Here is a 25,128-nt window from a genome sequence, read left to right on the forward strand (position 1 = left end):
TTCCGTTAAAATTTGTGCTAAAACACTTACATGTATTATATTCATTGTAACAGAATCGTAATCCTTAAGAAATGGAATTGTAGCAAGTACTAAATACAACATATACAATCTTGTGTGAATTTATTAGAAGTTAGAAACAGGCGAAAATCATACAAAACTAATAATGACAAAGTGCAAAGTACAGTTGCAAAATGCTCGCATCACGGTTTTCATCCCGGTTCTGCCGTTTAAAGTTCTGAGAGAAATTTAAAATGCCACTCCGGTGCGGTAGCCCGCAGACGACTTTCTGGTGAATCAACCAGCGATTACGCAAATTCCGGCGGATCTGCCCACCACTCACCAGTATCAATTATGTTGGATTTGGATCGCTGTCTCTTCCAAGCTCCCTGCAGCAGCAGCACTTTTATTAATTTGATGAAGTCCTAAGGTTGCTCTTCTTTAATCTTGAACAGCTTCTGCAGATGCAGTTTTTCATTTTGTTTGCGGTAAATCATATTGATCTGCTCATGCGCTTTCGACGCAACGGTGTATGATTAATTTCCCAGTTCTGCATCCAAATTCCTGATCCCATGGAATCGTTACAGAGTATTTTACAGTTTCTAAACGATCCGAAGCTGGTGTACCGTTTCCAGAACTTTTGCGGACTGCGGAAGCTGACGCTGACGGAGGATGTTGACGGCCGAAGAACAAGCTTCCTCAAGGGCGACAAAGGTATTGATGCATTATTTTCGGCCGTGGATCGAGACTCGCGCTTCATTTCGCAAGACGAACTCGTGCAGCGCCACATTGACCACATTAAACATTCGGATGAGCCTGCAACGGAGTCTCCGTCGTCCGACAAAACTAATCATGCCCGCACGGTTCCGAAGACTTCTCCTAAAACGATTAACAATACTGCGAAACATTTGAAGCATTCTAAAAAAGAGGAAAAAGTCAGCAGCGAAGAGATGCCGCAGTACCATATCAGCTCCAAAGCTCTGTATTATTTGTTCCGTTTTGGATCGAGCCTGGGCTATGAAGCGTTTTACGCCACATTCTTCCCTGTTTGGAACTGGAATATTGATGGAGCAGTGTGCAGGTTGGAATTGCGGAGATATATTATTAACTTCTGCATCGCTTATCGGCCTTTTGTAAATTTTGTTCATTTTAATTTAGGCGGGTCCTTTTTATTTGGATTGCTACCATGTAAGTTCTTGGTTTAGTTAATTTGCTCACGAATTTGGTCTTCAAGTTCTAGTTACTTGTTCTGGTTTCTTGTTTAACGTAAGAAAATTGTATGATTGCAAAATGTAGGTGTACTAGTCGGGTATTGAGAAAAGTTGTATCTGATATGTTTTTGTGAATTATTTTCATATTTCATTCGCAAAGGATTTCTTCACATTTCGATTTTTTGTCAGGTACATTGGACAACTGCTGAAAGATATCTTGAAATTGCCTCGTCCATCGCCCAGGATTGTGGTGCAAATGGAACCGCATTATGTGAATGAATATGGCATGCCGAGGTGTGTTTCTAATTTCTTACAACTGGAATTATTACTATTAATTGTGCATTAGAATAAACGGTAAAGGTAAAGATCTGTACCAGTATGGTGCATTACATTACTGTTATGGCCTAACAGTAAACTCATTAAAATTAACATGTCGTCGTCGTCGTTGCATGTTTATTGCACTATATAGCACCATGGTACAATAAGAAGTATTGTCACTGTTATTAAATTCATAAGACTGAACAATCTTTAATTGCATCGTCTGTATCGGTTTTTTCTGTATCGGTTTATTCGGTAAGGTAACTCTCGTACACCAGTACTTTAAAAAAATTACAACCATTTCAAAGTACTGCTTTACATTACATTTAAAGTACTGCAGTACTTTCCAGGTGTCTCAGTGCTCAATCGCATGTTTCGGCCTGTTCGGGGATGTTCGGCAAGGTCACATTGGTGCATCACTACTTTGGAAGTATTACAGTACTTTCAAAGTACTGTCCTACTTTCAAAGTACTGCAGTACTTTCCAGGTGTCTCAGTGCTCAATCGCCTGTTTCGGCCTGTTCGGGGATGTTCGGGAAGGTCACTTTGGTGCATCAGTACTTTGGAAGTATTACAGTACTTTGAAAGTAGGACAGTCTTTGAAAGTACTGTAATACTTCAAAGTACTGATGCACAAAGTATTCGAACTATCCCCAAAACAGGCTATTGATTAACACTATCTGAAATACTACAGTGCTGAAAGAGACAGTGCTTTGAAAGTGCTGTAATACTTCCAAATGCTGATGCGCAAGTGACCTTCGAACATCCCCGAACAGGCCGAAACAGGCGATTGAGCACTGAGACACCTGGAAAGTACTGTACTTTCCAGGTGCCTCAGTGCTCAATCGCCTGTTTCGGCCTATTCGGGGATGTTCGGAAGGTCACTTTGGTGCATCAGTACTTTGGAAGTATTACAGTACTTTCAAAGCACTGTCCTACTTTCAAAGTACTGCAGTACTTTCCAGGTGTCTCAGTGCTCAATCGCCTGTTTCGGCCTGTTCGGGGATGTTCGGGAAGGTCACTTTGGTGCATCAGTACTTTGGAAGTATTACAGTACTTTCAAAGCACTGTCCTACTTTCAAAGTACTGCAGTACTTTCCAGGTGTCTCAGTGCTCAATCGCCTGTTTCGGCCTGTTCGGGGATGTTCGGGAAGGTCACTTTGGTGCATCAGTACTTTGGAAGTATTACAGTACTTTCAAAGCACTGTCCTACTTTCAAAGTACTGCAGTACTTTCCAGGTGTCTCAGTGCTCAATCGCCTGTTTCGGCCTGTTCGGGGATGTTCGGGAAGGTCACTTTGGTGCATCAGTACTTTGGAAGTATTACAGTACTTTGAAAGTAGGACAGTGCTTTGAAAGTACTGTAATACTTCCAAAGTACTGATGCGCAATTTTCAAATACTAGCACTTTGAAAGTAGGACAGTGCTTTGAAATGCTGTAATACTTCCAAAGTACTGATGCACCAAAGTGACCTTCCCGAACATCCCCGAACAGGCCGAAACAGGCGATTGAGCACTGTCCTACTTTCAAAGTACTGCAGTACTTTCCAGGTGTCTCAGTGCTCAATCGCCTGTTTCGGCCTGTTCGGGGATGTTCGGGAAGGTCACTTTGGTGCATCAGTACTTTGGAAGTATTACAGTACTTTCAAAGCACTGTCCTACTTTCAAAGTACTGCAGTACTTTCCAGGTGCCTCAGTGCTCAATCGCCTGTTTCAGCCTATTCGGGGATGTTCGGGAAGGTCACTTTGGTGCATCAGTACTTTGGAAGTATTACAGTACTTTCAAAGCACTGTCCTACTTTCAAAGTACTGCAGTACTTTCCAGGTGTCTCAGTGCTCAATCGCCTGTTTCGGCCTGTTCGGGGATGTTCGGGAAGGTCACTTTGGTGCATCAGTACTTTGGAAGTATTACAGTACTTTCAAAGCACTGTCCTACTTTCAAAGTACTGCAGTACTTTCCAGGTGCCTCAGTGCTCAATCGCCTGTTTCGGCCTATTCGGGGATGTTCGGGAAGGTCACTTTGGTGCATCAGTACTTTGGAAGTATTACAGTACTTTCAAAGCACTGTCCTACTTTCAAAGTACTGCAGTACTTTCCAGGTGTCTCAGTGCTCAATCGCCTGTTTCGGCCTGTTCGGGGATGTTCGGGAAGGTCACTTTGGTGCATCAGTACTTTGGAAGTATTACAGTACTTTCAAAGCACTGTCCTACTTTCAAAGTACTGCAGTACTTTCCAGGTGTCTCAGTGCTCAATCGCCTGTTTCGGCCTGTTCGGGGATGTTCGGGAAGGTCACTTTGGTGCATCAGTACTTTGGAAGTATTACAGTACTTTCAAAGCACTGTCCTACTTTCAAAGTACTGCAGTACTTTCCAGGTGCCTCAGTGCTCAATCGCCTGTTTCGGCCTATTCGGGGATGTTCGGGAAGGTCACTTTGTTGCATCAGTACTTTGGAAGTATTACAGTATTTTCAAAGCACTGTCCTACTTTCAAAGTACTGCAGTACTTTCCAGGTGTCTCAGTGCTCAATCGCCTGTTTCGGCCTGTTCGGGGATGTTCGGGAAGGTCACTTTGGTGCATCAGTACTTTGGAAGTATTACAGTACTTTCAAAGCACTGTCCTACTTTCAAAGTACTGCAGTACTTTCCAGGTGCCTCAGTGCTCAATCGCCTGTTTCGGCCTATTCGGGGATGTTCGGGAAGGTCACTTTGGTGCATCAGTACTTTGGAAGTATTACAGTACTTTCAAAGCACTGTCCTACTTTCAAAGTACTGCAGTACTTTCCAGGTGTCTCAGTGCTCAATCGCCTGTTTCGGCCTGTTCGGGGATGTTCGGGAAGGTCACTTTGGTGCATCAGTACTTTGGAAGTATTACAGTACTTTCAAAGCACTGTCCTACTCTCAAAGTACTGCAGTACTTTCCAGGTGTCTCAGTGCTCAATCGCCTGTTTCGGCCTGTTCGGGGATGTTCGGGAAGGTCACTTTGGTGCATCAGTACTTTGGAAGTATTACAGTACTTTCAAAGCACTGTCCTACTTTCAAAGTACTGCAGTACTTTCCAGGTGCCTCAGTGCTCAATCGCCTGTTTCGGCCTATTCGGGGATGTTCGGGAAGGTCACTTTGGTGCATCAGTACTTTGGAAGTATTACAGTGCTTTGAAAGTTGGACGTAGGGTAATACTTTCACCGTACTGATGCACCAAAGTGACCTTCCCGAACATCCCCGAACAGGCCGAAACAGATGACTGAGCGCTGAGACACCTGGAATGTACTGTAGTACTTTGAAAGTAGAACAGTACTTTGATAGTGCTATAATACTGCCATAGTAATGATGCACCAAAGTGATTGAGACACCTGAAAGTACTGCAGTGCCGAATAAAGCAAAGTGCTGCTACGCTTTGAAAATACTATAATACTTTGCAGCTAAGTACTAGCTTTTAATGTTTACCATAAACAATCGGATTCGAGTTAGTACTGAATAAATGTGCGATTCATTAGTAGAGTTAATCTTTGATAAAAAAACACACAATGAAACCAAATAGAAATACTGTAATTAAGGTAGACTTTTCTCGAGCTGATTGTACCTCGCTTACACATTTTTCAGGTATAGAACTACTTTCTACCTTAATTTTTTTGGAAAGAATATGTTTTAGTTGTAGTGTGGTGGTACTGGAAGATTATAATGTACTGCAGTACTTTGTAGCAGGGCAGTACTTGTGCAAATGCCCCATATACTGTTCGCCTGTTTCGGGATGTTCGGCGGTGTTCGGGAAGATCACCTTGAAAATGTATTGGTAGTACTGTATTATATTATTTTGAAATAAATACTGCAATATCTGTAGTGCGTAAGTACTTACTGTAAAGTGCTTTCGCCATCGTTCACACCACAAATCGGTCGATTTACGAGGTAATTCCGACGGCTTTCAAGTTGACTTACAAGGCGCTGCTGCAAATTATACAGTATGCACCTTGGCCCAGTATTAATTTGTGTATAATACGCAGTGCAAGTATGGCATTAGCAGTTATTTAGCACCACATTTGTTTTACAGTAGTACTGCTACCCGTAGTACTCATCGTTGTCTTACAACCCTTTTACTAACTCACGGTTTGTTGGTGTTGTTGCTGTTGTTGCATAAACATACAGCAACTCATACTCATCCTTTTACTAACACACAGTTTGTTAACTCATCGCGACGAAAATTGACTAAGAACAAACTGTCTCCAAGCGACTGTTAAAGAAGCATGCGATATCAAAGAAACCATTATTGTCAGTAAAAGTACTGACTAAGTTTTTGTAATAGTTAGTATGGGCTTTATGGTTGCATGAGTACTGTACTGCCCAATAATGCGCATTCTGGTTCAAATCAGTACTGTAGTTAACTATCAATCTATTAATAACAGTTTAATAAATACACTAACTATCTAAGAAAAGCAGCATGTGAATCAGTATGACTGCAGTGCAAACAGTCTGTGTAATCACAAATAAAAAAATTCGCTGAAAAACAGGAAATATACTGTACAGAAATTTCTGTACTATGATACTGACCGAAGTTAATGGCGCCACTGTACTCTAAAATACTTAGTATGCTGCTGCCCCAAACCCCACGTGTACGACTGCGGTTGAGTGTAAAACAATGGAAGTTATTGAACTAAGGCTTTAAATTTTAAATTGGTTTATGGGTCAGAGTTTTAGTAATGCAAAGTTATACCCTTAATATGCCCCAGTGCTCGAACACGACGTGAATTTTCTCGATGTCGATAAACAACCTGAAAAAATTTAATGAAGCGTAAATACTTGTAAATGCAATTATGCAAGTACCAGTGGTGCACAAAAATATGAACCATAATGTTCATAAACATGCACCATAATATAAGGGGCATATATGGGCAGAGTAGCAAGCGGCGAAGGGGTGACGATAGATACTATACTCTGTACAATAACTGACAATTGTGAGGTAAGTAGTGGTCAGGTTCATGGTGCACAAAACATACGGTGCATGCACCAGTGGTGCATAAATATGCACCGTTGGTACGGATCTTTACTGGTGCCGAATAAACTGCTCATTTGTAGCCTTTTATTCAATCAAAATTATAAAATGCGTGAAGTGAAGCATTTGCTGTTGTATAACGAATTTCTTAATTCACCGCGGCGAATATATGCCGGTTTGGGCTTCAAAACTTATAGCTTACAGTTTTGAAATTTCTTGTAACGTAGAAGTTAGCACAAAGATTTCACACACACGTGTATTTTGCATTTTCACACACACGTGTACGGTGTTGTACCTCGGTATGATAACAACGAAGTGTTCTTTTTATTAAATTCAGCACCCATGCGATGGTTGGATTCAGCGTTCCATTTGCCTTACTGTACTTCAGTTCTTTGCGGTACCAGGTGCGAAACGCTTTGCCTGGATGTTTTGGAATTTAGATTATATTGGATTGTTTTTATTTTTGCAGTTCCCGTTTATTTTGGGCCTGTTAGTTTGTTCGGTATGGTGCCTCCTGATTTGCTCGAGTCGGGTGTATTTGGGAATGCACAGTCTGTTGGTAAATTAGTAATCTCAAGGATACCAACCGCACCGTAGTCCGTACTTGTCTAAAAATTACGGTACAGTTTATTCTGGTTTGTAGGACATTCTGGGAGGACTGCTGCTGGTCTCAATCTTATTTGCGATAATTCTGCCCTTTTCGGATGCAATTGATAATTTCCTTTTAACCAGCCATCTGGCACCTTTTGTTATTCTAATTTTGTATCTCACCCCGTCCCTATACTATCCGCAGAGTTTTTCTGAAGAAATTACCAAGGGACAATGGGGCCCGACTTGGGCAGACACGGTGACCATCTTAGCGGTGGGATACGGCGTGACCACGGGATCGTGGCTGAATTATCAGATGGGGCTGATAGCGGCGCCGGCACTCACCCCTGACGGCGCATTGCCGCTGCCACCGCCGTACCCGATCGTTTGGCCCAGCTCGCAGGAGTGGATTTATGTTGTTTTACGAGCGGTTGTGGGTTTGGCGTGTCTGGCCACAGTGCGAATAGCGGGAAAAACTATGGCATATCTGGCTGTTTGTAAACTTTTCGGAAAAGACCCTAACGAGGTGAAGGGAAAAAATTTGGTCAAAGTGGAATTGCCGGTGAAATTTTTTACATATTCCGCAATCGGTCTCGCAGGTAATTTTCCTGATTCTAAGAAATTTTCTAGATATGTTCTGCGCTTCGTTATTCTGTAATTTGGCTTTGGATATGGTTGAGACTTTAGAGGGTCGCATACCAATTTTAGGGCTGCTTATAACTTATGACGATATTAATTTTCAGTGTGTATTTACTAATTCGGGTTACATAGTTCCTGTTGCCTCTTTGAGCGGTATCATGTGCAGCTGTTTTGCTCCAACGGTTTTTAAGTTTTTTCGTTTAAAGCAGTATTTACATCTTTACCGTGGTTGTGATTGAAGTAAGTATATGTTTTGCAGTGTCATTTTTTATCCCGGCTTTATTTCGTGGCCTTCACATTGCTAGGGATACGATGTATACGGAAGTTTGAGTATGCGGTGAACCCCAGATTAGAATTTTTCAGCGTACATTTGTTACAGTTATTATTAAACTATAATTATGGACACATTCCCTTTTGTAGTCGTGCTTCTCATAGCTCTTTCATGTTCCTATGCTCTGTAAAATTCATCGTGATACGATGGATGGAATTATGGAAATGCTGCTGCTTGATTTTTGTTGATACGATGCTGTTAAATTTAATTTATTGACTTATTGTGCAGCTTCAACACTCCAGTGTATTAAATTCTCACTTCACACCGGCTTTTAATTCAATCTGTATTGTACTCGTACGAATGTTTTGGTCCAATAACATCGTTTGGAAGAGAAAATGCCATCGAATTATTCGTTAGTAGATTTACCACGGTGGAATGCTTAACAGCAACGTTATGCACCATACAGATTGTCAGATTCTGTAAACTTTAATAGATTCTCTCACAACCTGAACGAATAAACATTTGTGCAATTCTGCTAAATGTATTTCTTAACGTTGAGCAAAACGTCTACCCAAATTTGTAGAGATATTTTTAAAACACACCACAACCATCTCACATCGAGGACATCCAATAAAAAACCAACTCTTCCAAAACTTTGATAACATCAAACTCTTCTTAAAATTAAATCTACATAAACAAAATATATATACATATCAGAATCACTGGAACATCAGATCACTGAACTGTGCCAATATTGAAGAATCGCTGAGTTGGTCGCAAGTGGTCGATAGGAATGATATGGCCAGCCGATTTCGCTCCCAGAAAAGCAGCCCCAATGGCCGATGCGCCACATAATTTGAAGAATGTCATCTCTGGAATGTTATCGTCAAACCGGGACATAAAGCCATGCTTGAGCAGTTCCCAACTGTTAAAAACCGAGCCAACACAAATAATTGGTATACCACCGGGCTGCCGCTTCAGTTCCTGAGTTGCATCAGGTAACACAGCCATAATGTGGTTAGCCAAAACGTAGCCTGCTTCATGAAAAACTTTTCGGCAGAAAGGATCCCCAGCGGTAGCCGCTTCAGCCAGATGTTCACAGAATTTGGCGATAAAGCATTTGTCAAAAGGGGAATAAAAGAACTTCAGCAATTCCGAACGTTTTTCGACCCCGAAGTAATCCACAATCAGCCGACTCAACAGCGATAGATCGTACTTGGAGATTTTCACTCGATCCTCGTGATCAAAATATGTCTTGATGGCATAATGTGCGATCCCTAAAACACAAGACTGATAAATCATAGGATAACGTCTAATTATTGATTAACTTTAGTGCCGCAGTTTATATCAAATACCGAGATACGGAGGAAACGAACTAAATGAAACTTTAGGTAATTACCGATTTATGATAACCAATGCCCATGAGACTATTACATAAAAAATCTATTAGTCGCAAAATAATGTACAAACTTGCACGCTGCACTTGCAAGTTGCAGTAGACTAACAACAAACTTGCAATAAACATAAAATACTGCACTTGCAGTAGACTAACAACACAAGCGTAGTCCTTATATTTTTGAACAAGTTTTGCAAGAGTTACTAATTTTATTATCCCTTTTCACCCAAAAACTAAAGCACAACGAAATCCAGAAATTTAATAAAATAGCGCATGAATAAGTCAGAGCCTTTTGAATAAGATATTTTTCTTCCTTCACAAACAAAAATCACACTAAATTCTCTTCGCATCAAATTATTTCGTAGCACAAGCCTGCAAAACAGATAAGTACTCATTGTTAGTTCAAAATAAGGGCCAGAAACACAGCATCAGCGGGTAATTATCGTTACAGCGTACTCGAAGTTAGCACTTAAAATTTCAACTTTTCACGGATATTTACTTGGACTGCATTTGGCTAACAATAAGCACCATTTCATAAGCGAAACCAGCAAATGTCTTACGGCAGCATGAAATCCGATCACGCGAACGGCGCTCGGTACATTTCGAGTACACCGTGTTACGGCACCATTACAGAATGCGCTCTATCGTAAAAACATTACTCAATCAACGAAGAAAAACCGCAGCGGCACGACTACGACTACAACGTGGCGCAAAGTAAAGAGTTCAGAAACAGTCACTTAATAATGAGATCGACTCACAATATCCCGACCCCTCATCGCCCAACATGTGGCCCCATCCTCCAGCATGAATCACTTCGCCGTTCGGATTTCGAAGAATACAATTAGATCCAGTTCCTGTAGAAAAAATACACAAATGTCGTAGACAACGATAACATCGCGCAGCCACGTGGAAAGAACCCAAATACACGGTATCTTTATTGTGGATCAGCCACAATGTAAGCGCTTCCGTGGTTGCGTAACAAACAAATTCCACAACTCATTGACGCGCCTGAATCATCCGCACCGTCCATGGGTTCAATGCCAACTAGGAAATGACTTACCCGAAATCAACACAATCCCAGCCAAATCCGAGCGCGCCGTGGCTAACGATCCCAGGGTATCGTTCTCGATAATGTAGCTGCGCGCCAGGGCGAATTTCTCATCCAGCAACGTCACCCATTCCTGATTCTTTTTCTCATCATCCGCGCCGGACATACATAATCCCAAGGACGTTATGGGGACATCCACTGGAAGATTGGCCGTTTGACGGAGCTCTTTAACCATGTCCGCGATGGTCTTGCAGGCCTTGTCCAGACCGACAACCCATTGGTTGGTAGTGCAGCCGCGGCATTTAGCCAGAATCACGGCGTCCTCATTGAGCAGCACACCCTGCGAATGCGAAGCACCCCCTTCGATACCAACGAAATAGTGCACCGCGTGAGCCCCGCCGTTCTCCAATCCAGAATGACCATTATGTCCGTTCACTGTGCCGCCGTTTTCCATTGCGCCAACAAATTCTTACCAGTATTGCACTCGTAGCGTTCTGATTTTTCACGAAAACTACTACGCGGCGTCGTAGACGTTCTTTTACTCCTACACAAGATCGTTAGACGTTAGTGTTTGTAAAGACTTTGTTGCCTACAGAAATGTTGAAAATTCTACTGATATGCGTGTTGTGACCCAGTGACACGACTACGTTAGCAAACAGTAGCGTTCATTCATTCTGAACGCGAAATGCAACGAACAGCACTTTCACCTGTGACTGTGAGAAAACTGCATAGCGGGCGGCATCAGCATTTTAAGTACACGGACACCGTACTTTTCGCACCCGAAGTATTAGTATATACATATAGTATATACATATAGAAGTATTAGTATATACATATGTACTCGTACTTGTGGCTCCCGTGTCTCGTAATAAATAATACGCCCATACTTATGGCTGTAAGATTGGCAAATAATTGTATTCAACCTAATTTTAAAAACGTCCTCAAAGTCAAATTTGTAAACCGGAAGTATTCCCGAAATTAAAATTAAAGAATAAACCAACGGGAAGTAGTCGAATTAATGAAGTACTTTCTTTTAGGGATAGTTTACATGAGTAAAATTTACGGTTAATTCAATTTTGTACAAGTATACGTAGAAATAAACAAATCAATTCTTTTTCAACGGTTATAGTTTATAAAAATTTTATAGGTACAACTGTGCAAGACTATAAGTACTGTCATATATAAACATACGATATTATTAATATTTTTCCTGCATGCTCGTACACTGTTCGGTAATTTCCCACGAGTGCCCGCGATCTCCTCTGCAGATTCAAATCAGAGATTCAAACAAAATTCGGATTAAATCTCAATCCGCCATAAGACTACTCGTGCGGAAGTTTGGCAGTGGTGCGAAATATCCATAATAATTAAACGTATTTGCCTTTATTTCTTCTGTACTTGTTACTGTCGGCGGTGCCTTGCTTTTGCCTGCAGGCTGCAGCATGAGCTCTAGCCACTGAACTACGATTCCACTGAATTACGATCGTTATGGTTAGCCTTTTTGACTGTTATTCGATTATTTCTACGTTTCTACGTTTCTACGTTATCGATTCCACTGAACTACGATTCCATTGAACTACGATCGTTATGGTTAGCTTTTTTGACTGTTATTCGCATATTTCTACGTTAGTTTCTTTGCTTGTGTAAATTTTGATATCTTTTTCTTTGAAAAGTGGAAACACCGGAAATTTTATATCCAATTTGGCCACTGCAGCAACTGATCTGCAATATAACGTATGACATTTATTTAATGCAAAATTGTATCAAAGAATTATAAATTTTGCTCTCACCGTCAGTAAATACAGATACAGATATTTGTAGCAAACCTTCACTTATAGAACTTCGTTTGCCACGCCTATCATCGGCAGGACAATTTGGGTAATGGGTTCACTTTCAGAAGATGGTGGCTGCTAGTTTGCCGCTAGGCGCTAGCCACTGGCCAGTCGCCACTCAGCCGATTATAGCGGTCACTGGCGGCCAGCACGTCGTCGAGCAGCCAGTCTGCAGAAAGAGAAGAGAGAAAATTTTCTCTTCCCAGTTTTCCGAAACCTCAGAATGGAGCCATTTCATTGCAGCCTGCACATTCTTCTTATAGCGTTAGTCGCCTAATGATGCATCGCTTTGTCTTTACCATAACGGTCGGACACACTACGCTGGCGAAATGCAGCACCTGATCTGCTACACGAGTCAATTGTCTGTGCCGCCATACGTTTGTTTTATCTCATTACGATTTTAAAGGTTTGTTTGGTTACTACTAAAGCCAACGCTTTCTTTATAGCCGCTTCAATACGGAATACCGCCACTGATTGTGATTAACACGGCTTTCATATTGCAAATATGAATTATTATGTACAGTGTGTATACGCCGGAACTGGTTTTGTCGTACAAGCCTTGATAGTTAACGTCCGCGCCGCTGCGTTATCCGCCATTAGATAAAACCACACTGTGCAACAGCCGCATGGCGTCATGCCTTCGCGCTGGCTAGGGTACGCAGCCGTGATTTAAATTCTTTTGGCAAGATTGTATATGACGATATATGTCGATCATCTTCTGCCTGGCGCCGCCGTTTCGTGGTCCGTCGCCGTAGCTGCATTTTGTCTACAGTTGCAACATTGTCAGTTCTCAATGGATTTTTAATCGGGCAGACAGTAGTTTCTGTTAACGTTATTGCAGACAATTTATTACTTATACACACATTTGGACGAAGGAAAAAAGAAGGCCCCAGTTAAAATTATTACCAACCGCCTGACTGACTTGCAGCGATAACTAATAACCATTATTATTCGTTTGTCGGTTGATCATTACTGCACAATTTCGCCTTCCCGATTCCGACGATTTCGTATGGACTGCGTGGCGCAGTTGCTCTATCAATATCATCTATTGCCCATAATGATGCAAAGCGAATTTGTTCCGGAAATTGTTATCTGGTCACGAATACGGCTTCCTGAGCATACATAAAAGCCTCCCTTTCCCATCAGCAGAATAAACCGTGCGATATCGGTTTGTTTCGCTACACACCGTGTGTGCAGTGAAAATCAGGACCTGTTGCGCATTGTTGGCTGTTTGTTGTTGTTTTTTTTTTGTTCTTCTGCATCGTTTGTCGAGCTGTATGTTTGCTATTCGTTATTTTAAACGCAAAATTCGTCTCCATGCATTATGGAATCTTCGAGCGAGGGAATGTACTGTGGGGTGCGATGACGAGTCGCCAATCTTGCCGCACAATATGGATGCGCATAAGAAGGTTGATGATGGTGTTTTGGACGCGGATAAGCTGAAGAAAATCTTCCAGAAATTCTGTTGTCTGCTGACTGATCATCAGCTCAAACAGCTGCACCGTGTAGTGGAAGGGAAGGGTGCCGGCTATGGCGAGTGTATAATGTTACCGCGCATGATTACCTTGCCTGTGGCCAAATGTGCATCGCACACTGCTGCAGCGAATTCCCGAATTTCTCCTCTCTTGCTGACCAGCAAAGTGTGGCGATGGAAGGATCTGCAGGATACCGGTGAGCTCACCGTGCTGTCGCATGTCTGTCCTGGCCGTTGTGATGCACGGAGCGTGGATTATGACAGTCATAAGTGTGTGCCGGATACGATGATGTGTGCTACGGAGATTAATAATTTTCCACCGGAAATCGCCCATCATCTCCATAACACTCCATCTGATAGCCAGCTGGAATGCTGCAATCCGTACCACTGGGCCCGGCAAACAGGTAAGATTGATAGGCTAAGTGTTTATACTACTGGCGTAAGAGTGTGTCACGGTTATATTTTAATGCCGATCGGAAATGTATCGGAAATTTAGAATCTTTTACAACTCGATCATTTCGATGGTTTATGGGAGTATTGGGCCGTTGCATACGAAGCTTATGTGTGCGTTAACATTTGCGACATGATAACACAGTAGTTAGAGCACGTCGAGCACTCAATGTACCGTAAATCCTGTGGGTGAATCATCTGGGTTCGGAAAGCGACACAGCGGATCAAAACATTTTTTTCTGGAGGTCAAAGTCGTATCTCGCATTTTAAAAACAGTGCTACTATTACTACTACCGAAATGATACATGAAATTTGTTGCTCCTGTGGCTATCACGTACCTAGTTTGTATCGCTTAGACAGTGGAATCTAATAACAACAGAAATTGCGCAATCCTTTATATTGGGAGCTTTGTTTCATCTTAAATTGGGCATATCATATGTAGACGCGTACTCGTACTTAAGAGGTTTACAATAAAGCAGAATATCGTCGACTTTTCGGTTGCATTTATTTGTGGAAGGTAGACAATGAAATCTCGCTAACTCGTATTATAACGGCTGTTAACAGCGCGAAAACTTTATACTGGCATTTTTCTTGGAAAATTTTTCGCTTCAAGCATTCGTTAATCAGACAGATTGTTTTTGAGACGTGTCGTTTTACTATTCATATTTAGCCTAATTTATGAAAGGGCTATTCCGGCTCCCTGCTGCGTCAGATTTTTATAGCCATTATTCTTTTAGCGTACGAAACAATCACAGTAAATAATTAATAAATAAATTTATTTTAAGTCAGGTAAAATGATAGCATGGCTCTGTTTGCAGTGATAAACTGTGTTAGTTTATGTTTTAAGTTTTACTATTGTTTGTAACGAAGTGTACTTCAAAACTGTAGGTTAAATTATACGTCTTCGTTTTTTATTACGCCCAAAAAGTGTCTAGATGCTGTAGTAAAGTTTTCTACCGGTTAATCGTTTTTATTCGTGTATTAAAATATAGAGCATTCTGATTACAACTTGATTTAAGGAAAATGTAATTCCAGTTCGTTCACGGTTTCCGGTTTGTAAACTAGTGCTTTTTTTAGTTCTGATAATTACTTCAGCATTCAGTGTTGATTAATAAAGCAAGGTATTTTACGATTAATCAAGTATCTGCTTCGCTTTATCCAGGTTGTTTTGTAGCAGCTGCATGTCTAGACAGTGGCGTGCGTTGGCAGCCACAGATCCCTTGGTGTCCGGCGTCACAGGAACAGGTGATTTTGAGTCGACGTGGTCAGCCTGCAGAGCCGCTTGATCGATGTTGATTTCAGAATATAAATATACTTTTCGCTAGTATTTTGATTTGCCCTGACGCCGCAGAGCTCACTTACAGTGTACATAATGAAAATTATTTGTATGTCATGATTGTCATCTAATTTTTGATGTTTTTTAGCTCCTAACAAAAGGAGTTTACTTAAGCGTTTTAAAAGGAAGCAGTGAATTTGCTTTTAAATTAGACTATTTGTTGCATGTATCTCCACCATTTATGAAAATTGTTACATCTTGCAAAAAATAGTTAGTATTAGTTTCTTAGCCGGTTATCCTCAAAAGAAAATGAATGTTTTTTTCTGTGCAGAATGTTCATTTCTTATATCTGTGTCCACTTTAACGCCTGTGCGAAGGTTTCTTATCGGACATGAATTCAGCACATTTACATGGATGAACATCGAAATTGTAAAAAAGTAGAGAAGTTAAGTGTGGTTTTATTTGGCAGATACAAATAAATTCATAATCCATGTACTTTGTACCCTAGCGCACGCGACGCATATCATCGCTTGTGGCCGTGTGTGGCGACTGTTGATTGTGTGAGAGACAAATCGATCAGACATTGCACGACGGGGTCGACGACAGAAACTGAGAAACCGACTAGTTTATCATTGGTGTCGGCGCCATTACCATCCTGCGGGATGAGCCCAAGAGTTTTATAAGTGGTCACACGGCAAAAAAGTTGTCCCTGCCGTCAGCTGGCGCCCAGTGCCGGCATGGCGTACACTCTGCTTTGGGGACGATGTATCGTTATAATAATTTGTAGAGCGACAGTGGGAAGTTGTTTCGCGGGTGTTTGTATGATATGCCATACCTGATTATTAATAATAAACCCGGCTTGCGCAGTGTAACAGTAGTGTTCGAGTTATTAGTGCATCCGCGCCTTGCCGGTGCCACTTGTCAACAAGACGCGTTCCACAATTTACAACGTCGCTTACGCGACGTCAAAGCCCCGGCTCGTTTCTCGCCCATCGGACTGGCTGGCGTCTTGCGATATGTTGGTCTGATTGTCTTTCATAATAATGAGCTGATCTGTATGCAATATTATATATATGCTGTAAACTCTGACCACAAACCGCAAATTTTTAATATGGCACCGTCGGGAAATTGGCGACGAGAAGACAGTGCGATAGACTGATAGTCGACTGCCCTCGGTAGACTGCGACAGTCGCCTAAAATTCCGGTGGCAGTTGTATGTTTACTCAGTAACTGCTCTGTTGCAGCGGAAGTGACCTTGTAGTTTGCCATACTCCGGTATATGCAAATTCGGCGGGGCTGTGCAGTATTCGTATCAGCGGAAGTCTTTAGATGTTGTTACTTGGGCACAGTACGATAGAAGGGCGCTTTCACACTTCATTTACAGAGTGATTTGCTAACTAGGATAGTCGCCGAAAACCGTTATCTGCGCCGGCGCTAATCGCTATCGGTTATTATGTTTGATTTTCTTTAATCATTAAGTTCTTTAATAACCGTACTTATCGCTAATCATCAATAATTTTCGTGTCGAGTGAAGCCGGTTTCAAATCGTGATTTTTCACAGAACTGCCACCATCTGCTTCCTATCACTTGGAGAAATCCGAACAAGCCTTGCTAGATCTTCTTCCTAGTCAGTTCGAGGGTTCGACAAATGCTATGACAGCTGGTGGAAAAGGTACGGCTCTTAAATTGCTCGCTAATTTTAATTCAACTTAATAACATCCTTTCAAATGATGATTCCAGCGCAGATATGAGCGCGTGCGTAGAATTTATACGGAAGTATCCACTTATTTTAGCAGATTTTTTGTTTCCTGGTTGATTATTTCTGATGTATTTACAAGTTTTGATATCTTGTTAGATGGAATATTTTCCCTTGCTTACAGAGTATGATGCAACGATGGTAAATGAAACCCAAATATGCAGCACAGAAACGCGAATCTCTTATGAGTTCGGAGGACAGCCGAGTATCGGTAAGAAAATTAGCGCTTTACAGTGTGGCTGTAACAGTTCGCAGTAAATCTTTGAAATTTCATCAGTTTAGTTAAGAAAACAGTTTAAACGGATTCTGTTATTAAATACTTGCTTGTCGTCTGCAGATACGAGCGTGGCCTTGCTGGACATTGATAAACAACCGCTTCCCGGCGGAGCCTACATCAATCCTTCTTCTGTACATACCGGTCAACACCACTGGTGTTCCGTAAAGTACTGGGAAGAAGGCAGGCATGAGAGTAAACAAGTATTTCGAGTGGTACATCCGGTGTTGAATGTTTTTAATGGAGCGACTGCGGCGGCTGTGCCCGATCAAGTCGGTCTATCATTAGAAGCACTCGGCACTCCCAGCGGTCAACGGAGCGGCAAAACTCTCAAACTACGCCAGCGCATCGGTCTCGGCTTCTGTCTTATCCGGGATGAGCGCCGGCGGACGATCAGTATCTACAATCGTACCACAGATCTCCCGTTGTTTGTGTCCTCACGCTATTTGGAGTCGAAGCAGGCGGAACAGCCGAAGAGAAGCGCTAAAGTCCTACCGGGATACTCAGTCACAGCTTTCGATCTGGATTATAAAGATTTCTCCTCAGCAGCAGTGGGCGCGCCGTCATGTGATGTTCCTAATGTAACCAAGTGTAGCAGTATTTTTGTTAGTTTCGGCAAGGGTTTTGGGCTGGGTTATTCGCGTGTCACGGCCGTAAATTGCCCGTGCATGGTGGAGATTTGTCTAGATAATTTATCGCGCAAGCGTCCTCGGTGATTTTTATGGCTGGACGGAAATGAGCAAGATTTCCATCGGAGTGTGGATAAGTGGTGTTACGCGGGTGTTTGGTCCGTTGGAAACTTAGTATTCCGTCCTAATTGTGAGGTTGGGAGAAAATGATGCATTTTTCGTTTGCTGCCAAGATTAACACTACTTACGTTGACTGATGTTATGGTGACGTTTTGGATTGACACGTTCCTGAACATGTATGAAGGACACGGAAATGTGTGCGTGTGTACTCCAGAGGTTATTAAATTAAACTGTTTCGATCGGCTTTGATTTCGATACATCGGCGATGGACTATCAGTACTGTCAACTAACCGTAAGATGTGTATACATAACCTATGGCAAGAAAATGAAAGTCGACAGTATTTGACGGGTTCTGACGAAATGATCTTTTGTCGATAGTACGCCAGCATCGTATACACATGCATGCAGTTGTACACCGGTGCAACCTTTTCCACTGATAAAAAGGTTTAACATTTGTTAGACACTTGAACTGAGTTGCTTACTTCTGCTCGGACGATGCTTTGCCATCAAAGATAAATATACGTACATAAAAAGTAATTTGTATGTACACATTATAATAAATTATTTAACACACCTTTATTTTGTGGAAATCAGCATCAAGGGACACAGTAAACACATAGAAACAGAACTTCAGTAACCGTCTTTAACTGTACGGGCGACATGCAACTGCAAGTGATGCAACAATCGTAGGAAGTACTAACCATAAGAACCTGCTATTCACAAAAGCCACAATAAACTTTGCATGTCATCCGCGACTGCCTAAAATCTATTACCACCGCTGCCTGGCGGCGTAAACATGACAGCAAGAGATAAATGGTGTCTCGCAGTAATGAAGTGGCCAGCCGCCGCGACAAATTTGATATAAAAATATAAACAAGCATTGGTGCCCATCCGTTGACCGTTGTTGTCGAAAATTTGTTGTCAAAAGATTTTATGAAAACATTCAAGACTTCGAACCACAGTATACAAATCAACGGCCGAAAGAGCCACATCTACGACTGCAATTGAGTATTGGGTGTGTATTGTGTAAGCAGTATAAAGACAAATGGCTTTATCATGGTACTCCAAGCGCTTATACCAAGCACTTCCGGGGTGCGAGACTGATTGTAAGGATATTACGAGGATAATGACAATCCCTATAAGAGTACGGCGATTTACAAAATATTAATAACTTAATAACGCAGTCCGTATAAAAAGGGGGGGGGCGCTTAAATCGAGAACAACCGGCAAAACGGGTACGTCAAGAAATTTGTTTAGTAAGTACTGTAACAAATTAGTATTCTTTTTTGTTGCAATTACAACCAGCGAAACTCATAACGATGGTTTTCCGTTTGAAAACAATCACTCAACGGCACGACAAATACCAGAAGAACCAAAAACAATCTCGTATAAATGGAAAAAAATTAATTTGTATGTGCTGAACGGATAGCTTAAAATCGAACATCATCAGCATAGAAAAGCGTCAGAGAGTTAAACAGCTGCCGGCTCTTCGGCAGGAACCGGCTGCACAGCCGGCACCGTTGCCGCTGCTTCCTCACCGGCACCAGCTATCACTGCCTCATCCAGATCATCATCCGCCACGTTCAGCGCATTAAATATGCAGATTTTCTCTGCATTCCAGAAAATAGTCGATCCGCCGTAGACCAACGTCCAACAGTACGGCAGGAAGAACTCTTCGGGGTGCTCCTCTTCCACGTAGCGAAATTTCAGATTGGGTAGCTTCTTCAAACGCTGCGTGCTGAAGCTAACCGACTGTTGTTTGATAATATCCAGCACCTGCTCCACCGTCATATTCGTGTCGTTTTTATCCAGTTTGGATGCGAAGTGCACGATTACCTGTAGCGCCATCAACAAACGACATTATTTACCCATGCCGAAATCAATATTATCTTGTAACATTTTATGTCACTTAATCAGACGGGCGATAGCTATGTCGGTGCTTTGATCTGCTCATACCGTCTCAATATTGTGGACGACCTCTTGAAAATTTGGATACGAGCGGAAACGCTCAAACAAATTTCGCTTGTACAGGAGCGAATGAATCAGGTTGGCATTGCTTGATAACTCATAAAATAATACGCCGTTAATAATTTCCAATATCATGCGTAGGACTTCTTCATGAATGGACAATTCAAGTGTCTGCAAATAATGGATGGGTTGAGTAGCACACTTCCGTACAGGTGTATTCAATGGATGCCAGATTTACACGTAAAAACTACTAGGGGACCAAATGAAATAAAAATCGAGCGAATTCGTGGAGGTATACGCTGCGCGAAACGTAAATACTCGGAATGCAATACGAAAAATTATTAACCACTCACCAGATCTGGATTGACACTCTCTTGTTCCACTTTTTCCGACCACTGTCGATAGTCTTCTCCTAGTTTTCGGTGTCTTTTAGAAAGCTGCTCGAACAAAGTAATCAGTCGCTGGCATGCGAGGACATGCAAATTTTTGGTATCAGCAGCCATATTGGCCAGAGCGGCTAAGCAGTTGTTATGCAGATATTTGTCCTTGATTTTCGTGATGTTCATTTGGATAACTCGTGTTACCACCAGCACGATCAAGCTTCCGAGTGGCATTGGTGGTAATGCACGCTCCTTGTACCACCGGATGTTCTTTACTTGCTACAAAAGCGAAAGAAAAATTAAATAACAAATAATCAATCGCGGAAACGACAACTTACGATTTCATGGATAGTTTTGGTAAAAAACTCATCTTCACTTAGAATTAGGAGGATAATCAGCAACATGTAGACATGATGGGAACTGGCGGCCGGCGCATTATACAGCAGCTCCAATAAAGGCAAGATCAAAAGGTCGATGTTGGTTTTCGACAAGATATACACATTGAAGTCCCGGTTACGATGCAGTAAACAATAAAACAAAAGAGAGACTTCTTCGCGGCGTAACTGCTGACAAACACGGCTGTAGATCTGAGAAAACGGTAGCGCGTGTGTGCTGTTAGAAGCGTAGGCCGGATCTGTGAACAAAAGGATTCACTGTATTAATAACAACTGGTCCGTATTAATAACAGGTGCTCATTTGAGAGAAGAAAATTTGAAAATTCTTACATCATCAGCATACCGATTCATTGTCATTCTTCATGCATAAAAAACAAAAACGTATTTTTCGCTTACCCTCAGAATTTCCAAAGGAAAATAAAGCTTTTCGAATGGGATTCTCTGGAAGTCCATTATTGTTACTTAATAACAAAACCAAGAATACCGACTGTAGGGCCATAATGGATTCGGGCTCAGGTGGATATCGATAATTCTTCAAAGTTAGGACGTTCCATATTCCCGCTATGAGAAAATAACATGAGTGATAACCTCTTTCCTGTTTAAAACAGCGATATGTCACACTTACACGCGAGTCCCAGAACGATACTTCCATGCAGATTGCTCTGTAACAGATATCCTGGCGCTTTTGGTTGCTGAATAAAATTCGTTATTAAGCGCGACACTAATCCGTTCGCGGAAGGACTCCTAAAAACCAATCAATGACATAGAATACACTTTAAAAACCAGAAAGCACAGAACAAAGCGCTACATTATTCTGTATCATCGAAACAGACACTTACAGCTGTTCTCCCAACAGCATGTCGCAAATTGGCGAAACCGCGTCAATATCCGGTCGGTAAATTCTCACCGACAACAAAACAATCAGGGAGTTAATGGCTTCCATCTCGTAAAGGTAGAAGGGATCGCTACAACCAAAAAACGTTCACATAAAATGGTATTCCTTCAATTTACCAGGATGGAAAGGAAGATACGATTCAAAAAGTGTCCCGAGTTTTTACAAAAACATAGCATAAACATTACTATTGCCCCACAAACCAGATTTTGCTTACCTAACCGGAGACTTAATCAGAATATCGACAACGGCCGATACGTAAGCACTAATCACAGAGGCTGAACCGACAGTACTGGCCACTGGCCCGTTTCCGTTGTGATCGCCGCCATCACCGTTCACCGCGCGCGGTAAGTTGGTGCGACTCTGATCATCTCCGTTAACAGCGGGAGGCGTGACGGACCGCTCAAAGGCTTTAACCAGATCCTTCTCATCCAGATTCTGAATGAAATACTTGCAGATAAAACGTATCAAGAACATTACGTTCGAGAGCGGCCAGTTGAAGGTTCTGCAAGAGAGAAAACACAATGTAAGCAGTTTTTGATTTATCCTGCTACGATTTGATAAGCAACAGCCACGTAATCGCCACAAACACATAAAATGTGTAAACCAGCAAACGACTGCACTTGAAACGGAAACCAAGAAAGGAAACTGTCAAAAACATAGCAATTCCGCAATTCACATATTTAGCAAAAAAAAAATACTGCAGTGTAGCCACTGTACTACGATTGTCCACTTGATACTTCAATTCATACTTTTCCAGGCCGACTTGCATCTGAGCGTCTTTCAGCGCAACGAATTTCCTGACCAACGTGGAGAAATTTCCCGTTGACTCTTCATTGACGATGAAGTCCTTAAGCAAAGATTGCACCGCTTCTTCGATTGTTTTGTAATCTTGGCTGCAATGAAAAGAACGGCTTCGTCAGAGTTACCTCCTATCATTGTAAGCCCTAACGAATCCAAAATAGTAAAAAGTAAAAACCGCACCAGCGACTTCAAAAAATGACACATTCGAAAATCATACTGCTAACATAAGTCGTAACAATTTTGCGCACCTGTTCATGGGGGGATAAAATTTGAAAGACAACATCTTATCCCAAAACTCATCATCCATCGCCACCGTTTCGGGGCCTACAAGTCGTTGTAGGAAAGCATTCTCAGGCAAGTCCTTCACGCTGCTGCTGGAATTCCCCATTGTGCTTCAAGATTCCGACAAATGAAAAGTTACAGCGAGTCCGTGAACAGAAGAAGCCAGCAGTCCAAATTCGAAAATGAAAGGAAAATGACAATATGATAGCAGATAGACAGACACTTTGTAAGCAAGCGCGCACACACGCAGAAAAAAATCAATCCGGAATGGAAATATCAACGATCGTTATCTTTGAACGCAGATAATTGCATCTACATGCCAGAAATCAAGTGCTTTTGTAAAGCACAGCAAAAATTGTTTTCTTTTTATCATAATACTGCAATATTTTATCTAGAAAATTTTAGCTTTAAATTTTAATTATGACTATTTTGCTACTCTAAAATAACATCGCGCTTTTGAGTCTTGACTCTTCACCGAGTTCGCTTACGTGGACGCTGTTTCTTTGGTGCGCCGATAGAGCCATATGGCCACTTTTAAACGCCTTCTCGGGGCGGAAAAACATGGTATTGGAGCCAATCTGTACTTGATAAAATTTAATACTAGTATCCTGGTGACCTTCGTTGGCCGGCAGGCCCGGCACCAAGAGTTACAACGGGAAAGGATAGAGAGAACGGAAAATGTCAAACAGAGCTGCACTGTAAACTGTACGAACTGGTCAATAATTCGTGACGGGTGTTGCGTAAAGCATAGCGTGCAAGCCGGTCAGCAACGTCTGCAAGATATCAGCGGCAAATACGGCAATAACGTTAACAGCTATTAATGAGTACTGCTTTCTGGAACGACCATATTCTTTTCGCAGCTGCCACGCAGCAACCTCGAAACTCACGGAGCGTTAGGGATCTTTAAAAGTTTTTTAGATCGCAAAAGTTTGAACAGACAGGAGAAGCGCAATCGACATGTTTTGTTTTTCGTAAAAGCGTTGTATATTAGCGTTGCTGTTGTTCGCGACATCGGGGGGGGGCGTTTTGGACGACACCTTGCATGCTTTAATCAGTCCGGAAAATCCAAGGATTTCTATTAATTTATTGTTAGTACCGTATTTGTTCACAATTATTGCACTACAAGTAATTTTATCACACGAACAGAAAACCGTTTTCCGAAGCGTACGTGAATCTGGTGCAGTGTGACCTTAGACAATAAAAATCAAGACTGATATTTGCCGTAACTGACCTCTTCGAAATCACAATTCTGTACTGTGTAGGATGAAATAAACTTGCGTTGAAGAATTATAATCACACATACATCTACTGTGCTTATATAACGGAAAACAATGAAACAATCATCCGCGGCAGATACACCCCAATCACAACAAGAAAAATTCTTCTATACTGTCCTGCTCGGGAATCGTGCCCATAACGCATATCGCATTCCCGCGCTGTATCTGTATAGACAAACGCTGCCGAAAAAACTCTTTGGCGCGTTTCTGGCCAGTGGCAGATATTAGGCAGCTTCCAACCTTATCCACAAGTTTCTTAGTGCCACCGCTCCACGGTCCGTGAATCTCAAACGCCGCCGCAACGAAATCGTATCGTGGCATCAGCCAGCTGTGCTTCGATAACTTTCCCCTTTCGGCTTGCTCCGCTGCGGCTCCAGCATTCACGGAGGTGCGATCAATATAGGAGGCCGCGAGTGTGTCAACGCAGGTAACATCTACGGCCAGTGGTTTACCTCGTGCCCATGGTACTAGAGTGATGACGTCCGGCCTTTTGTTATCTTTACCCGACAGGCCCTTTGGCTCCATTCTGGCTGGAAAGCCCGCTGTCTTAAGGCCCCGGGCGATCTCACCGGTAATACCGTCGTGCCTTGGCAGTCTTCCTGCTGAGCGCTTGCAGCGAAGTCCATGCCGGCCAAACTCATCAACTTGCATGCCGCATACGCAAACGTGAGGAGTAACAATAGGCGCTCTTAACCGTAAAGCGACGCTGATTCGGAAGGCCGTGTTGTCCAGTAGGTTTCCGAGACATGCAGCGGGAAGCGCGTGAATCCATATACCAGATTCGGGTACTGATACAGCTTTGAGATGCGCGACCTGGTCCAGTGATCCACGCAATTGGGTTAATTCGGAGAAAGTCGCAAGTGTAGCCAC

The 25,128-nt window shown here is 42.2% G+C and overlaps 4 protein-coding genes across 4 annotated transcripts; 2 read left to right on the top strand and 2 right to left on the bottom strand.

Moving 5' to 3' along the window:
• Positions 1 to 291: 291 nt before the first annotated feature.
• LOC129584583 (sphingosine-1-phosphate phosphatase 2-like) lies at positions 292 to 8,327 on the top strand. Its single transcript, XM_055476804.1, has 7 exons — positions 292 to 1,078; positions 1,156 to 1,185; positions 1,398 to 1,502; positions 6,845 to 6,911; positions 6,977 to 7,066; positions 7,151 to 7,694; positions 7,994 to 8,327. Exons 1-7 carry the CDS (start codon positions 570 to 572, stop codon positions 8,062 to 8,064), a joined length of 1,416 nt encoding a protein of 471 aa, XP_055332779.1. The 5' UTR covers positions 292 to 569; the 3' UTR covers positions 8,065 to 8,327.
• Positions 8,328 to 8,481: 154 nt separating this feature from the next.
• On the bottom strand, positions 8,482 to 11,151 carry LOC129584628 (N-acetyl-D-glucosamine kinase-like). Its single transcript, XM_055476868.1, has 3 exons — positions 10,462 to 11,151; positions 10,160 to 10,255; positions 8,482 to 9,282 (listed from the first exon to the last, which is right to left on the bottom strand). The coding sequence occupies exons 1-3, from the start codon at positions 10,901 to 10,903 to the stop codon at positions 8,741 to 8,743; spliced, it is 1,080 nt and encodes a 359-aa protein (XP_055332843.1). The 5' UTR covers positions 10,904 to 11,151; the 3' UTR covers positions 8,482 to 8,740.
• A 1,782-nt stretch (positions 11,152 to 12,933) lies between these two features.
• Positions 12,934 to 18,499, top strand: LOC129584563 (mothers against decapentaplegic homolog 6-like). Its single transcript, XM_055476775.1, has 4 exons — positions 12,934 to 14,159; positions 17,043 to 17,153; positions 17,362 to 17,448; positions 17,575 to 18,499. The coding sequence occupies exons 1-4, from the start codon at positions 13,559 to 13,561 to the stop codon at positions 18,225 to 18,227; spliced, it is 1,452 nt and encodes a 483-aa protein (XP_055332750.1). The 5' UTR covers positions 12,934 to 13,558; the 3' UTR covers positions 18,228 to 18,499.
• Positions 18,500 to 19,535: 1,036 nt separating this feature from the next.
• Positions 19,536 to 23,422, bottom strand: LOC129584543 (dymeclin-like). Its single transcript, XM_055476739.1, has 10 exons — positions 22,948 to 23,422; positions 22,648 to 22,791; positions 22,113 to 22,400; positions 21,843 to 21,968; positions 21,629 to 21,747; positions 21,400 to 21,564; positions 20,947 to 21,242; positions 20,582 to 20,887; positions 20,217 to 20,399; positions 19,536 to 20,096 (listed from the first exon to the last, which is right to left on the bottom strand). Exons 1-10 carry the CDS (start codon positions 23,085 to 23,087, stop codon positions 19,731 to 19,733), a joined length of 2,133 nt encoding a protein of 710 aa, XP_055332714.1. The 5' UTR covers positions 23,088 to 23,422; the 3' UTR covers positions 19,536 to 19,730.
• Between the last annotated feature and the right edge of the window lie 1,706 nt (positions 23,423 to 25,128).

The sequence above is a fragment of the Paramacrobiotus metropolitanus genome, unplaced genomic scaffold, assembly GCF_019649055.1.
Source record: "Paramacrobiotus metropolitanus isolate TYO unplaced genomic scaffold, Prichtersi_v1.0 Parri_scaffold0000014, whole genome shotgun sequence".
NCBI lineage: Eukaryota > Metazoa > Tardigrada > Eutardigrada > Parachela > Macrobiotidae > Paramacrobiotus > Paramacrobiotus metropolitanus.

Coding starts and splice junctions, on each gene's coding strand:
- LOC129584543 (XM_055476739.1), bottom strand. CDS start 23,087: ATGGGGAATTCCAGCAGCAGCGTGAAGGACTTGCCTGAGAATGCTTTC. Junction 22,792..22,947: donor TTTTATCCCCCCATGAACAG/GTGCGCAAAATT, acceptor TTTTCATTGCAG/CCAAGATTACAAAACAATCG. Junction 20,888..20,946: donor CCAAAACTATCCATGAAATC/GTAAGTTGTCGT, acceptor TCGCTTTTGTAG/CAAGTAAAGAACATCCGGTG.
- LOC129584563 (XM_055476775.1), top strand. CDS start 13,559: ATGTTTGCTATTCGTTATTTTAAACGCAAAATTCGTCTCCATGCATTA. Junction 17,154..17,361: donor TATGACAGCTGGTGGAAAAG/GTACGGCTCTTA, acceptor CCTTGCTTACAG/AGTATGATGCAACGATGGTA. Junction 17,449..17,574: donor CGGAGGACAGCCGAGTATCG/GTAAGAAAATTA, acceptor TGTCGTCTGCAG/ATACGAGCGTGGCCTTGCTG.
- LOC129584628 (XM_055476868.1), bottom strand. CDS start 10,903: ATGGAAAACGGCGGCACAGTGAACGGACATAATGGTCATTCTGGATTG. Junction 10,256..10,461: donor TGGGATTGTGTTGATTTCGG/GTAAGTCATTTC, acceptor TTTTTTCTACAG/GAACTGGATCTAATTGTATT. Junction 9,283..10,159: donor CGATGAGGGGTCGGGATATT/GTGAGTCGATCT, acceptor CTTGTGTTTTAG/GGATCGCACATTATGCCATC.
- LOC129584583 (XM_055476804.1), top strand. CDS start 570: ATGGAATCGTTACAGAGTATTTTACAGTTTCTAAACGATCCGAAGCTG. Junction 1,079..1,155: donor ATTGATGGAGCAGTGTGCAG/GTTGGAATTGCG, acceptor ATTTTAATTTAG/GCGGGTCCTTTTTATTTGGA. Junction 1,503..6,844: donor AATGAATATGGCATGCCGAG/GTGTGTTTCTAA, acceptor TATTAAATTCAG/CACCCATGCGATGGTTGGAT.